This window comes from Tubulanus polymorphus, chromosome 1 (assembly GCF_964204645.1).
Source record: "Tubulanus polymorphus chromosome 1, tnTubPoly1.2, whole genome shotgun sequence".
Classification (NCBI taxonomy): Eukaryota; Metazoa; Nemertea; class Palaeonemertea; order Tubulaniformes; family Tubulanidae; genus Tubulanus; species Tubulanus polymorphus.
Window position 1 is genome coordinate 3,996,055 of NC_134025.1, and position 13,464 is coordinate 4,009,518.

At 36.5% G+C, this 13,464-nt stretch overlaps 3 protein-coding genes across 3 annotated transcripts; 1 reads left to right on the forward strand and 2 right to left on the reverse strand.

Moving 5' to 3' along the window:
- Window positions 1–77: 77 nt before the first annotated feature.
- LOC141915396 (intermembrane lipid transfer protein VPS13D-like) lies at window positions 78–7,019 on the reverse strand. The gene is made up of 23 exons (XM_074806908.1): window positions 6,927–7,019; window positions 6,334–6,431; window positions 6,167–6,244; window positions 5,623–5,735; window positions 5,470–5,547; window positions 4,090–4,173; window positions 3,894–4,018; window positions 3,685–3,802; window positions 3,534–3,584; window positions 3,200–3,441; window positions 2,950–3,118; window positions 2,762–2,866; window positions 2,495–2,687; window positions 2,065–2,363; window positions 1,842–1,972; window positions 1,548–1,761; window positions 1,295–1,469; window positions 1,102–1,222; window positions 889–1,020; window positions 720–810; window positions 525–643; window positions 334–437; window positions 78–247 (listed from the first exon to the last, which is right to left on the reverse strand). The coding sequence occupies exons 2-23, from the start codon at window positions 6,428–6,430 to the stop codon at window positions 78–80; spliced, it is 3,009 nt and encodes a 1,002-aa protein (XP_074663009.1). The 5' UTR covers window position 6,431; window positions 6,927–7,019.
- A 229-nt stretch (window positions 7,020–7,248) lies between these two features.
- LOC141904193 (prohibitin 1-like) lies at window positions 7,249–9,581 on the forward strand. The gene is made up of 6 exons (XM_074792747.1): window positions 7,249–7,404; window positions 7,509–7,670; window positions 7,814–7,956; window positions 8,435–8,551; window positions 8,641–8,736; window positions 9,150–9,581. The coding sequence occupies exons 1-6, from the start codon at window positions 7,320–7,322 to the stop codon at window positions 9,360–9,362; spliced, it is 816 nt and encodes a 271-aa protein (XP_074648848.1). The 5' UTR covers window positions 7,249–7,319; the 3' UTR covers window positions 9,363–9,581.
- A 356-nt stretch (window positions 9,582–9,937) lies between these two features.
- LOC141915015 (ATP-binding cassette sub-family G member 5-like) lies at window positions 9,938–13,212 on the reverse strand. The gene is made up of 10 exons (XM_074806380.1): window positions 12,698–13,212; window positions 12,371–12,609; window positions 12,090–12,222; window positions 11,740–12,009; window positions 11,390–11,657; window positions 11,111–11,307; window positions 10,890–11,028; window positions 10,609–10,794; window positions 10,361–10,479; window positions 9,938–10,213 (listed from the first exon to the last, which is right to left on the reverse strand). Exons 1-10 carry the CDS (start codon window positions 13,008–13,010, stop codon window positions 10,050–10,052), a joined length of 2,028 nt encoding a protein of 675 aa, XP_074662481.1. The 5' UTR covers window positions 13,011–13,212; the 3' UTR covers window positions 9,938–10,049.
- Between the last annotated feature and the right edge of the window lie 252 nt (window positions 13,213–13,464).

Sequence of the window (13,464 nt, forward strand, 5' to 3'; positions counted from 1 at the left end):
CAAATTGTATCAGATTAGCTGTTGCTCTATGCATGGATATAAAGCTTACACCACAGACAAGGAAAATAATTGGTATTTTACCTGATGAGGCGATGTGAAGCAACCAATAATTCAAAATCTGAACCATAAGTCTGAATAGCATCAACAACTAGTAGACTATGCACAGTGAGTGACATGGCTGAGTCATAAGGACGTTTTGTGAAATTAGCTTTTGCTCCAGAAACCTGGAGTTCTGCAACTGGTCGTCCTGTAACAATAGATTATTACATGAATTAAGTTCGACAGTTTTCAACCAAAATCATTGTGTATTTATCGTAAAACACCAATTCTCACCTCGACTTTGAATTTCTAATTTCAGTTGATTGATGGAAAAGTTTGTGAGAAGAAGACGTGACTCTTCATTTATAACTCTTCCTGCAGAATCTGTTTCTGATAATCTGAATGAATAAACACCTCGGTATATTAGAACAAGTATGTCGCTTCAAACAAGATAACTGATCTAGAGCCATTTTAACATTACTTACCCTGCTCGACTGGATGCATGGGGTCGAGTGTAATCATGTACATTCTGGTTTGGTGCTGAATTTTGTGTAGTTCGTGCTGGATCCATTAACAAGCCCATACACATCCTCAATGCTTGAATCTGAAATAGACAATACAACATTAATTTTTAAATTCTAAACATCGTTTGTACGACATCCATAGAAAAACAGTAGTACCTTCTGTTCATTAACATGAATTACTAGTTCTGGCAATGATCCAGACAAACTTGTTGCAGGAAATTGTGGATCAGTAGTATAGACAAGACGCCTAAAAGAAACCATAGCATATCTACTATAAAAACTGGTTTACTATAAATCATCGGAAATTATCATTGAACTTTCTTACCTTTCGAACTGGACAGAAATATTGAATCGGTCAACCAAATGTAAACGACCAGCACCTTTAAAGTGACTCTGTCTCCAATTATCTTTCGCACGACCGACCATAACTTGCAAATCACTTAAATTAAGTGAGTATCTAAAAATCAAAACATGAAGAAGGGTTATGCGTCATCCATGTTGCCATAATCGTAGATATTGTATAACATGTGCAACTTACTTGTCATAGATCTTATTTTTGATGGCTATTTCAGGAAAGTTGCCCGAAAACAGTTCTGTTAGTGAAGGACTCTCTTCGACTGTAGTTTCCTCTGGTGTTGAAGATGGTGTCGCAAAATTGTCTGTAACAATAGAAAATGAGTTGAATAAATCTGCCATATGGGGTATTCTAAATAATAACCAATGATAATTACCTTCAGAGTCATCACGTTTCAGATCAAAATTGTATCCTGCCGGCCCAATATTCCTGAATGTCAGATGTCCGAAGTTGAAGATCACAATTGTTGTATTCGGATCAGTAAAATTCTCAGGAACGTGTATTTTAGGAGCAGATATATCCAGATTTATAGCCCATCTCCTTCTCTGAAGCTGTATACAGAAATCAGGATGGTTGCATTAGAATTCTGTTTTTAATTGTTAACACATAGCATTTAGGTTATTACTGACCTTTTCTTCTCCTTCCAACATTTGTTCCCAAGTGTGTTGAATTCCGGCTTTGGTTTGGTTTTTTAGTTGTTCATATCGGCTTTTAGCAGCAGACGCCAGTTTCAACTCAGAATGACGAGATGGCAAAACATGCTTCCGTGAAAAGAAAGCCCTGATGCGTTCCATTGCAGCCGGGTTGTAAAACATTTCCAATGGTTTTGTTATTATTGACAACCTGTAGAATCAATCAATCAAGATCAAATGAATATTTTGACATCGTTAATGTCTCTAACCAATGATAAGAACATTCTTTACCTGTGATCTGCAATACTGTCCTTTGGTTTCTTCTCATATGTTAGACTAAAAAGTGTTTCCTCATTAGCATTAGTTGTTTCTTGTACAGCAACTAGATTCAGATTGCCTTGAGCTAATGAAATACCACGATCCTGAAAATAACAACATTATGATACCGGTATTACTTTCAACAATTGATTATAGATTTTGTATTTATCAAAATGTAATTTGCTTTCTTATGTACCTTTTTCTGGGGAGCTAAGATTACTGGAAAAAGGCTGCCTTTAGTGAACATGTCTGTTACTCGTATACTGCCGACATTAATGCCAAATTTGTAAGCGTTATATCGCGGCCGAGATTCAAAGTTCATTTCAACAGTAGAGCATTCAACTCCAATGATACTGGTCTTTTCACCATCCTGAGAACTGAAGAGTTTAAATGTCCCCGACTTCAGGCAAAAGTTCACGTTTAAGAAAACTGCATCTCTTCTCAATAGAGTGTTGTTCTCTTCGGATTCAGTAAGCATGTCCATAACTTCCTGATCTGGAAAGTAAATGATGACTCACATGAATCCTTTACATCCTTTGCATCCGATGCATCAAAAATATCACCAGCCTTTGATCATTTGAATGTGAGAATTTTGACTGAATGTAAATATGAGATTCATATTTTACCTAATTCAGAAGCAGTTTCAGCAGGCGGTATTAACGTTTCACTATTCGATTCATCAGTCGGTTCAAAGGCGAGATCTTCTTGGGATAATTGAATATCTTGGGGTGAGCTGTACCCGTACCAGCCCCACCATCTTTGCCATATACCACGTTGTTGTTGCTGATCAGTTGATGACTGTTCGACCACTTGAACAGGCTATAATCAAACATTTCACCATGTCATAAAGAGGAAAGATGTTGGTATTTCTGACAGATGAATCTAATACAAACCGTTTGTTTTGAAGATATCTGTTTGGCAGCTTGTTCCATCGCAACCTCCCTTAGGATACGAATTTCATCGAAAGAAAGCTGGTTTTCCATCTGATTTCTCAAAGTCTTTAAAGGAAAAATGAATTATAAGCGATACTAGATAAAAATATCAGGAAATTGTTAACAATAAACTGTCTAAAATACTGAACCTTAGACGATTCTTCATCTGTTCCAGAAACTAAGTATTCGGTATAAGATTTTACATAAGACACATTATCACGTGCTCTCTGATGCATGTATTCTTTAGTTCGATGTCGATTCTTTTCTTGAATTTCAACCAAAACGCACTTAATTGCAAACCACCAATACAACAGAGCCCTGAATATTGGATAAACGAAAGTATAACTGTCATGCATTAATGAAAGAATGAACGATTTACTAAGATTATGAATACCCTACTTTTTCTTGACTTTAGCTGTTGGTTTCCATTTCCTGTACTTCAGCAATTTCTCAAATCTGTCAAATTCCTTTAACCAGAGAATAACTCCTTTGTGCTGTTGATTGGTTAGTGTTACTGGTATACTTTCTAGCTGAATATCCAACAAGATTCGTGGGTTATTTGGGTTGCGCAGTGGCAGAGGAGTAGTAAATCTCTTCATTTTAGCTTGAGCGGAAACTGGCTCTAAAATATATTCATGCTCCTGAAGAAGAAATGTTAAATATATCGTGAAATAAATTATTTACAGTAATCATCACACTATCGAAGATCAGCGAAAAGTTAGTTTCCAGTAACCTTGAATTGCTGGGTTGATTCAGAAAGACAGACACCTCTTCGTAACATATCCTGGAATAGAAATATACATTTACATCTCTCTTCAGTTAACTAATCCTCAGTAAACTAAATAAAACAACCAATATAGCTGGACTCCATTCGACATACTTACTGTCATTTCAGCACGAGGTAGGTCACCAACTAACTGGGCATCTGGATCCCAGTAAACCGAGAAATCTTTGAGATCGACAAGTTTATGCATTGTTTCTGATTGATTGTGGTGGACAAAGCTTGGAACCTGCAATTTTATCATACAGTAAAATTTAGCACCAACTAAAAATCATTGTAAATACCAAACATTCACAACAAGTCTATGTACACTGACTTACCCAATTGTGATCCGTACTTTGGGCGGAAAGACCCTTAATAACAATACCGCAAGCAAAACTATTACCAGGTATCGTAATATCATCTTCATAGCGCAGATGTACATTATTTATGTTTAACTGAAAAGGATGGAATATATTCAAGATAAAGAAATTTATTTCATCAGGTTTCATAACTATCGCTATCTTACCTGTAGATTTTCAATTATGTTCGTTCCGAGTGAAGTTGCATAACTAAACCACGAGGTCCCTTGCTGCACACCTTTATGTTGCATCTAGAACAATATAACAATCGTATATAATACTATATCATATATGATTATTGATTTGAGAGGCACAGTGGCCGAATGGTTTAAGCCGCCGATCACTGGTCTCGTCAATCCAGGGTTTATGGATTCAGGGGTTCCAGTGATCTGGTCCATAAAAAAAATAGGAAGAGTGTCCAGAAATAGGAAAATTTCATAGAATATATAGGATATCCATCAGAAAATAGGACTTTAATATATGAAGAGAGGATACAACCTGCAGCATCATATTCACAGATGTCTCCAATGAACTTCAGTAATCTGAAACTAGAAAACAAAATTAATTCATTACATTTTTTCATTTCTTTTTTTGGAAAGAAATATTTCACAATTAACTGATTGACAGCAGCAACTCATAATACATCGTAGTGAGGTACCCGGTAAATACAAAAGGTATCACAGTATTACTATTTAAAATCTTATCTACAGTGGAACCTCGTTATAAAGAACCCTGATATAACGATTTATCGGTTAACTATAAATATTGTCCCGATTGGTGGATTTATTACAATTATCACCTGATATAACAAACTAGATTTCAGTCCCATGGAGATTGTTATATCGAGGTTACACTGTATAAACTTACAAACATAATGTCACTGCACACAGCTAGATCACACTAGAGCATCCCTGTGGTGATACTTGGCAATGTATACCTGAGGCGGACCCAAAAGAATTAGCATTATAATCAAGAAATGTTTGGATGAAAAGAGATTGACTTCTCGACCGCCTCTGGTTATACATGATTGTTACCCTCATATAGCCAAAGCCCAGTTGCACTGCAACATGTGACATTTTGAACAAAATCAATGGGCATGTTAGGATATGAAGATTAGAAAAGAAGTTATATAGCCAGGACTTACCGAACATGAATGCTGCAGGTTCTACCAAACACTCAAAATGGTGTTGCACATCATATGAAAAGATATAAAGAACATTTTTGTCGATAAAAAGTGGTCGACGAGCTGGAAAATGAGAGAAAATAGGACAAATAGGACTTTTTCATATAAAAATAGGACAAAATAGGACAAGCACTGAAAAATAGGAAAAAATAGGAAAATAGGACCACTAGAAGCCCTGTGGATTCAAACCCTGGTGGCGACAGAGTTTCTTGATCGAAGGTTCTTCTCTGGTCTCTCCCTCGTTGAAAAAAAAAGAAACATCGAACCCGCTTATAATGCCCTGCGTGGCGCTTAGCGGGATGAGTGTTGAAAAAAAAAAATTATTCATTTAAAACAGGATATAGGAGGTCCTGGAGGTCCTTACCTGCCATTTACTCTCTAAAGCATCAAGTTGAGCTTTCTTTGACTGTTCTTCTCTTTCCTTCTCTTTTGCTTCATCGTACTAGAATATTAAACATCTGACAGTTAAACAGCATCAAAAGGAGACAAAATCTAAGCAAAGTTAATAAATGCTTACCCTATCAGGAGTGACAGGTCCGGCAACAAGATAGACATTATCTAAAGAGATCACCCACGGTTCGCTCTTAATCTTCCTCACCGGTACTTTCAAAGTAATACGGCCGACATATCCTGAAAATGAGTTATTTTTCTAAATCCTACCTTCGAACTTAGATCGCATTGAGAACAAATCAACATTCGATATAGATCCATACTTAATTTACTATGACTATTACCGTGAATTGCACATATCAATATACATTATAATATATACAACGACAATAATAAGAGATTCACACCATCTTCCAATAAATGATTCACTATCATATACTACGATAGAAATCAAATAAATTACTTGCTTGAATGACACAATAACATCATTTGACTTGAAACAACATTGCCATGAAGCGATTCACTTTAAGTGCCATAAGACGGCAGATATTTGAGTTGATGGTTCTCCCAAAGCTGACTGAGGGGAGTTCATCTTTTAAACCTATGCTGTATGGTAAAGTTAGCGGTTGGAAGATTAGACTTGTTTTTATCTGATTTTGAAGTATACAAACCTGATTTGACTTGCAATGGTAAGCCTAAATGGTTCAACGCACTTTTCTTCAAAGGTAAGTTTTCTAATTCGAGTGCACCTGAAAAATGATTCATAACAATTATACTAATTGTTCAACACACTTACTATAGTATACATGCTAATAAGAGTCTCTATAACAAGGCCTACCTTGTAAGATCCCGATAGAAAGTTGATCAGTATTCAGGTTTTCCAAATACTCGCCGATGTATGTATTCAAAACCCAGGCAGCTATACCTTCCAACATCCTAAAAGCATATGATATACAAAACTTAGAGGAGAATGAGAATGATTCAGTAGTCTTATCTGTTGTTAGGTACCCCTGTCGAAATTTAACAAACAAGACAAAAAATGACAGATGACAAGTCATACCGAGGACTCAGTCAGCACATTGGTCATCCTTACAACCGAGACAACAAAATTTACTGTGATGACATGAGATGCAGCAGCAGAGGTCGCGGTGGAGGGGAACTCTTCAACAGTCAGTCACAACTGACCACACAGCACAGCGCCTCATATCTCTCTTCACCATTGTGTATATGTAACATTCGGATGCAGCAATCCAGCAATGTACTACACAGATACAGATTTGGATTGGAGAATGGATTGATGTGTGTGGGAGAGCTCCACTCCTCCACCAGGACACACACCGGATTTTAGTTTATAGGTTCGCTGGAATATCCTGTAAAGTTTAACTCATATTCTGATGAGGTAAATGAATAAACACTTCTTCATATACGCACCTAATTGAGGTATTTCAGGGCTTGAGATTTGACAAATTTGGGTTTTTAATCCGTTTCAATCCAGTTTTCGTTCTATCATGTTTTCTGTTTTAAGAATTACTTCCGCCTATGTAATATAAAAATCTGTAAATTCACAACAACAAACAAACATTGGGCTTCATCCGCTTTATTGACGACATATATGATTACTTTAAATAAGCGCTTAATATTTTGATATGATATTTTGCTTTTAAGTGAATCAAATCTACTTCATAATTGAAACTCATTTAATTCCCTTTTGTACATCATAAAATCTACGTTACACAGCTTATTCACTTCCGGGTTTGTAAAGACGCCGGTCACCGCGTGTGAAACATTTTTTGGTTACATCATCGAATAATCTAACTATAACAGATGGCTGCTATCTTCAATACAGTTGGTAAACTAGGTTTAGGACTTGCTGTTGTCGGCGGCGTGGTTCAATCTGCTCTTTATAACGGTAAGAAAACGATTGACGAATATCCGTGTACCAACTATAACTAAAAATCAATCAAATCAAAATGTAGTGTCTTCATTGACGACCTTTTTTTCTCAAATGAATAGTCGACGGTGGACACAGAGCCGTTATATTCGATCGATTCCGAGGAGTGCAACCAAATGTAATCGGTGAAGGAACCCATTTCCTAGTTCCATGGGTTCAAAGACCGATCATCTTTGATTGCCGATCGAGGCCGAGAAACATTCCAGTTGTAACTGGTAGCAAAGGTAATTATCCGCTTTATTGTAATTTTCGTTCTTTTTGTGCTCTGTGCACAATGTTACTACTTTTAGAGCGATAAACTGAATTATCTACTAAACCATCCAGGGTACCAATATCCTCATTCGCGATAATTTTTTAATTATTTCAGATTTACAGAATGTCAGTATTACGCTTCGTATCCTGTTCAGACCGAAAATTGACCAATTACCGAAAATTTACATGAATTTGGGAGAAGACTACGACGAAAGAGTTTTACCATCTATTACTAATGAAGTGCTGAAGGCTATTATAGTATGTATCTATCTACATGTTGGTCTCGCTCTGTGGAAAATTTGGCTCGGTGATTTTAAGAATTTGCAGTAGTTTCAGAAATGACTACCACCGCTATTTGAAGAAAGTACCTGCTCTTTATATGACAAAAAATACATGTACTGACTCCCTAAAAGGTCAAAAAAGCTTTCAAAATCAGAATCATTTTCTGGTTTATTTTCATCAATTACAGTAGAACCCGCTTGATTTGGATTGTTTGCAAGCTAGGAAATTCATCCGATTTATTAGAAATCCTGATAAAACATCATATATATTTTGCATGAATTTATGTATTAAATGAACCATAAATGATATCTGGGTTAAACTGGATGAATTGGGAGTTTACCGAGTTTTTATGTCATATTACTCACATTTGTGGTAGAAATGACGATACCACAGGTATGCTAGGCTAGTCGGGTCTGAATTTCACACATTTGACGGATGATGATTTTTATTTCAGGCTCAATATGACGCCAGTGAATTGATTACTCAAAGAGAACATGTATCTCAGAAAACTCGTGAAGTTTTATGCGATCGTGGAGCTTCATTTGGGCTCATCATGGACGACATTTCTTTGGTAAGTTTGCTAAGTTTGATGGATGAAGGATGTTTCTGCTGCGAATAATGAAATTTGTTAAGTATAGAAATTGATTTATTTTATTGTAGACTCATTTGGCATTCGGAAGAGAATTTACTGCCGCTGTTGAGATGAAACAAGTTGCGCAACAAGAGGCCGAACGCGCTCGATATAATGTTGAAAAAGTATGTATCTTAGTTAATTAACGGGTCCTCTAAATTAACAAGTCCTCTAAATCGAATTGCCTCTAATTTTGAGAAATTACTCAAAAATAGAATTCCTTGAAACTACTTAAATTCGAACAGAGAGTCTTCATTAATTTCAGATTTCAAAGTCAAAGTTTTTCTTTTTTGTGAATATAAAATTCCCTGTCCTGATTAGCTTTATCACCTACAGACTAAAACTTAGTAAAATGGACCCGATTTCTAATACAAATTACCATAGAACTCAAATCGAAGTTCTATGAAATTCCACATTGTGTTGGGATAATGCGAAATACAGTTAAATTCCGATACAGCTAACTTCAGGCATCCAGAATGTTTGATCTTTTTAACACCAGCAGTTCATCATAGTCTGTATGAATTCTTTGTAATTTCAGGCTGAGCAGCAGAAGCGCGCTGCTATTATAGCGGCTGAAGGTGACTCTAAAGCTGCTGAGCTGTTAGCCAAGGCTCTCGGAGATTCTGGAGATGGTTTAGTTGAGCTTAGGAAAATTGAAGCGTCTGAAGACATCGCGTATCAATTATCACGTGCACGAGGAGTTGTATATTTACCAACAGGACAGTCGACTCTTCTCAATCTGCCTCAGTAATAACCCGGTTTATTCGTGCTAGGAAGCTTTCATTTGCAGTGATAAGAATTTTTTGTTTAGTTCGATAATTTCTCTGTGGCATAAATACACTCAACATCATGAGCTAAATAAACAAACTAAAACCTGGGACAAAATGCTGAATATTTCGAAAGATATGAACAAGTGTAGTGTGTGTAACTAATTATAATGTATCTGTACATTTGTAGTATCAGTGAATAAATTGTTATATAGTACATTACTGTTTTATTTATAATCTATTTTTATTTATATTGTTGATAGCGAAGTCCATCCGTAATCGTAATGTGTATCAGTCACGTATTCTGTTTGATTCGTCGGTTTCGACACCGCTATATAGTTTTCATATGTGCATCGAATACGGGTGGCTCCAACAATATCAAAATCCCAGTTTTCGGAGACGGCTCCGCATAGATTCGGTCCAATGTTCGTCAAGCGACTTTGTTTCAGGTCATGCATAAAATGACTACGATCTTTTTCCCTTAACTACATTTATTTAAATTGATGATAGATTACTTCAGAAATCTATAAAATCAATTTGCTTATTTCAAATTTGCACGTTTTCAATATACAAAATCGAGTATCACAGAATGAATTTTTCAGTCGGCAGCAACGAGTTGAATATATACAGTGAAACACATTCGAAATTAATTCAGCACATTGGAATGCGAACTAGTTCAGGTTTGGCACACCTCGGATTTTGTAAGAGAGGATTGCAATTAAACAAAGACCCAACGTCATTCCAATCATACATAAGAAATTTCTGACCATGTTGTCCTCGGCATCAGGGTAATACGTCTTCAAATACTGATTTCCATCAAATGGACATGTCGTACCTGTAAAGAATTGGTGGTGATTGCAATCAATAAATTTACATATATATCTAAATCTATGCACAACCAAGAAGATCAATGCACAGCCATTAACTGCACTTAGTTTTGCTGGTTTTAGATTATTCAGATTTACTTAAAACCGGTACTTACCAGTGCCGCATTTAAATTTCAAATCTTTAAATTCATTTACGACAACAATCTCACTGCAGTATTTGTGTATCATCACCCAACTTAAATCTTGTAACCCAACAAACATCGATGTAAGTGTTCTGCAATATGAAAATTCGTATCCTGAATTATTCGAAGTTGTAAAATCTCTATGTGTTAATTTATGAGTATTGTCTAGAAAATCATTATGTCGTTTGTAGAATTGTTCAATTGAACTGAATGAAACTTACTTGATAAATCCGGACGCAATAAGACCAGAAGCTGTAAGATATAACATTACAGCTCCACATGCAATTCGGGTATTTTCCACGTAGGCTAATACCGTTAATGTTAAAAGTTCCCCATCTATCATTAAGATGAACACCACTGCCACGTAAATTCCAAACCGATCTCCAGTTGGATAAAAACCAATACTCCTGCAATGGAAAAGTTGTGATGAGTCGAATGATCATGTTCGTACTTATTGGCGTTATATGTGATCTATGGTGGAATCAACCTTACAGTTACCTACCAATAAGCTATGCTACAGAACAGAAAAGTGGTTATGAAGTCCATGATCAGTATGAAGAAAGTAAAGGACATGACGAATGAACTGGCAGAATAAAGACCATCTCTAGATTCCCGGTAAAACAAGTCTCGTAAGACAGGAACTGAAATTCCAAAATAAAGGCATTTATTCGTAAACCAGGGAAATAATTGGTATCTAATTCATACTCAAAAATCAATTCTTACGTAATGCGATGCACTGATAATTGCCAACAGCCATCGGTATTTGTACCGCCTCGTACATCAAGCCAATACGATCCTGGACACTGTTCAAATTATGTTTCAAACGACCGATGAACAACAGCAAGAAAACTGAAAACAGCGTGAACTGAAAGCGCATCAAAAACTCAGGTCGATCTCGGTATAAATTCACCATCAACCTCCTAAAAATGAGATATTTATAATTGCTGACTTAATACAAAATAGCTTGAAGAGACATTAGTAAAAAGATAGTGATATACGAACATAGTGAGTCGAAAGGTTTTTGAGATCCAACTTGGTGATTTTCTGCTGTAAGTCAACGCGTAGGTGTTCATTATGGCACCGGTAACATCTGTATAATCACCGCAATCACCATCCTCATTGTAGGATTCCTGTAATAAAGCATTCTCTATTCTCCCCAAGCAACTGTGATAGAGCTCAGACGTTTTGTACTGATTTACAAGATCTGAGACCTTTAACATAGTATTACGTCGTTTGTTGAGATCTCGCCTGTCTATACTCGCTAGATCCACTGTAAAAATACAAATATTATTTTTGATTGACTTTTTCTACATGCATATCAATAATTTTTCTCAGTGCGTCATTCTACTAACCAAAATGATCTAAGGGATTCGCAGTCATCGGACACGGATGACCGATATAAGAGAAATAAGACACCATTTCTGACGCCGGGCCGAAGTACACAAGGTTTCCTAACGAAAGAATTGTGATGTTATCGAAGAGTTTGAAGATGTCAGATCGTGGCTGGTGAATAGTCAGTAGGACAATTTTATTTTTTCTTGCAAGCGATGCCAACGATTCAACGAGATGATGAGCTGTGAAACTGTCTAGACCTGAGGTCGGCTCATCCAACAGCACAATCTCTATAAAGTAGAAGACAATTCAAATAAAGTCTATATTTTTAAGTTATTCTAGTGGTGTACGTACACTGTGAATGAATTACTTGGATCTTGCAAGAGTTGAATAGCAATTGTCACTCGTCTTTTTTCACCCCCGGAAAGACTGCGATTCATATGTCCACCGATCCGTGAAGTCATCACATGTCGCAAACCCATTTCGTTTATAACTCGCATTACCTACAATTATTTACGCATTTGAACAAATTTTATATACTCAAAATAAACATCTTACATACAATTTAAATCTTTTTTTTTCGTGAAATTCGACTCAAGCGATCGTGTATTTTCGTTAGTTCCACGGGTAGCTGTTTTTTTTCCAATATACCTGTTGTTTAATACTAAATCCGGATATATTCGATGCGAATTTCAAATGAGCAATATATGTCAATGTTTCCTGTACGGTAAGATTCGGAAGTAACCGATCAGATTGCATGACGTAGGAAGCATGCTCTTGCATTAAGGATTGTGTAACACGGGACTGATTAAAAAACACATCCCCGGTTAACTCTGCTGACCACGGAGTTCTACGCGATATCACATCTAATAAAGATGTTTTTCCTGAACCTGAAATTAATAGTAGAAAACTAAAGTATAGAATGAACTGGCGAGTTTAGAATTTGCTGGGAAATACAAATTGATGTTTTTTCCTTACCTGAGTTACCAAGTATTGCAGTAATCTGACCACTAACTAGGTGCAAGTTGACTCCATTAAGAACTGTTTTCTTTCGTTCTTCCCTAAAACAAGCGCCCTTGTACCAGGCTCCCACTGTCTCTTTAACAACATAGGTCACTTCTTGCACACTGAGAGTGTGATCCCCGGGAGAAGGGTTTTCTGATGTCTGAGTCGCTGCATCACTTCTATCAGCCGGTAAACGCCCGGTTAGTGTCGGAGGAGCCTTCACGAAGGATGTTTCGGTAACGCCTTTCTTTTTGCTCGGTGGCAATAGCGGCGATCGTTCATCCATTTTTCTTCACATGCGAATAAGTTTTCCTACAAATTCCCGATTCTTATGAAACGTTTTATTCGTCTGATCGTATTGGCTGCCGGCGATTCATCTGATTGGAAGATCTATTCGTCACTCATCTGCCAATCACGAGATTCTTGCCTCGAACTATGACTCTTATCAGTTTAATGGTGTATTGACACTAAATTAGTTTCTAAGCCGCGTACTTTATTTTTCTAGTACATATGCACTAAGATATTTATTTTCTTTTATATATCCGGGGAATTCACTTATATACATATGACCGGTTTTCTCAATGTAAAAAAAGCCTTTCGAGACTATTTCGAAATATACCTTTCAATTATCAAGATTGAAAGTACTATACTACAAATCGGTCTGCTGCCGACAGGTATATTAGCTAAATCACAATAATCAACAATTATTCAGTAATGATTCATTATCATGTGATGTTGTA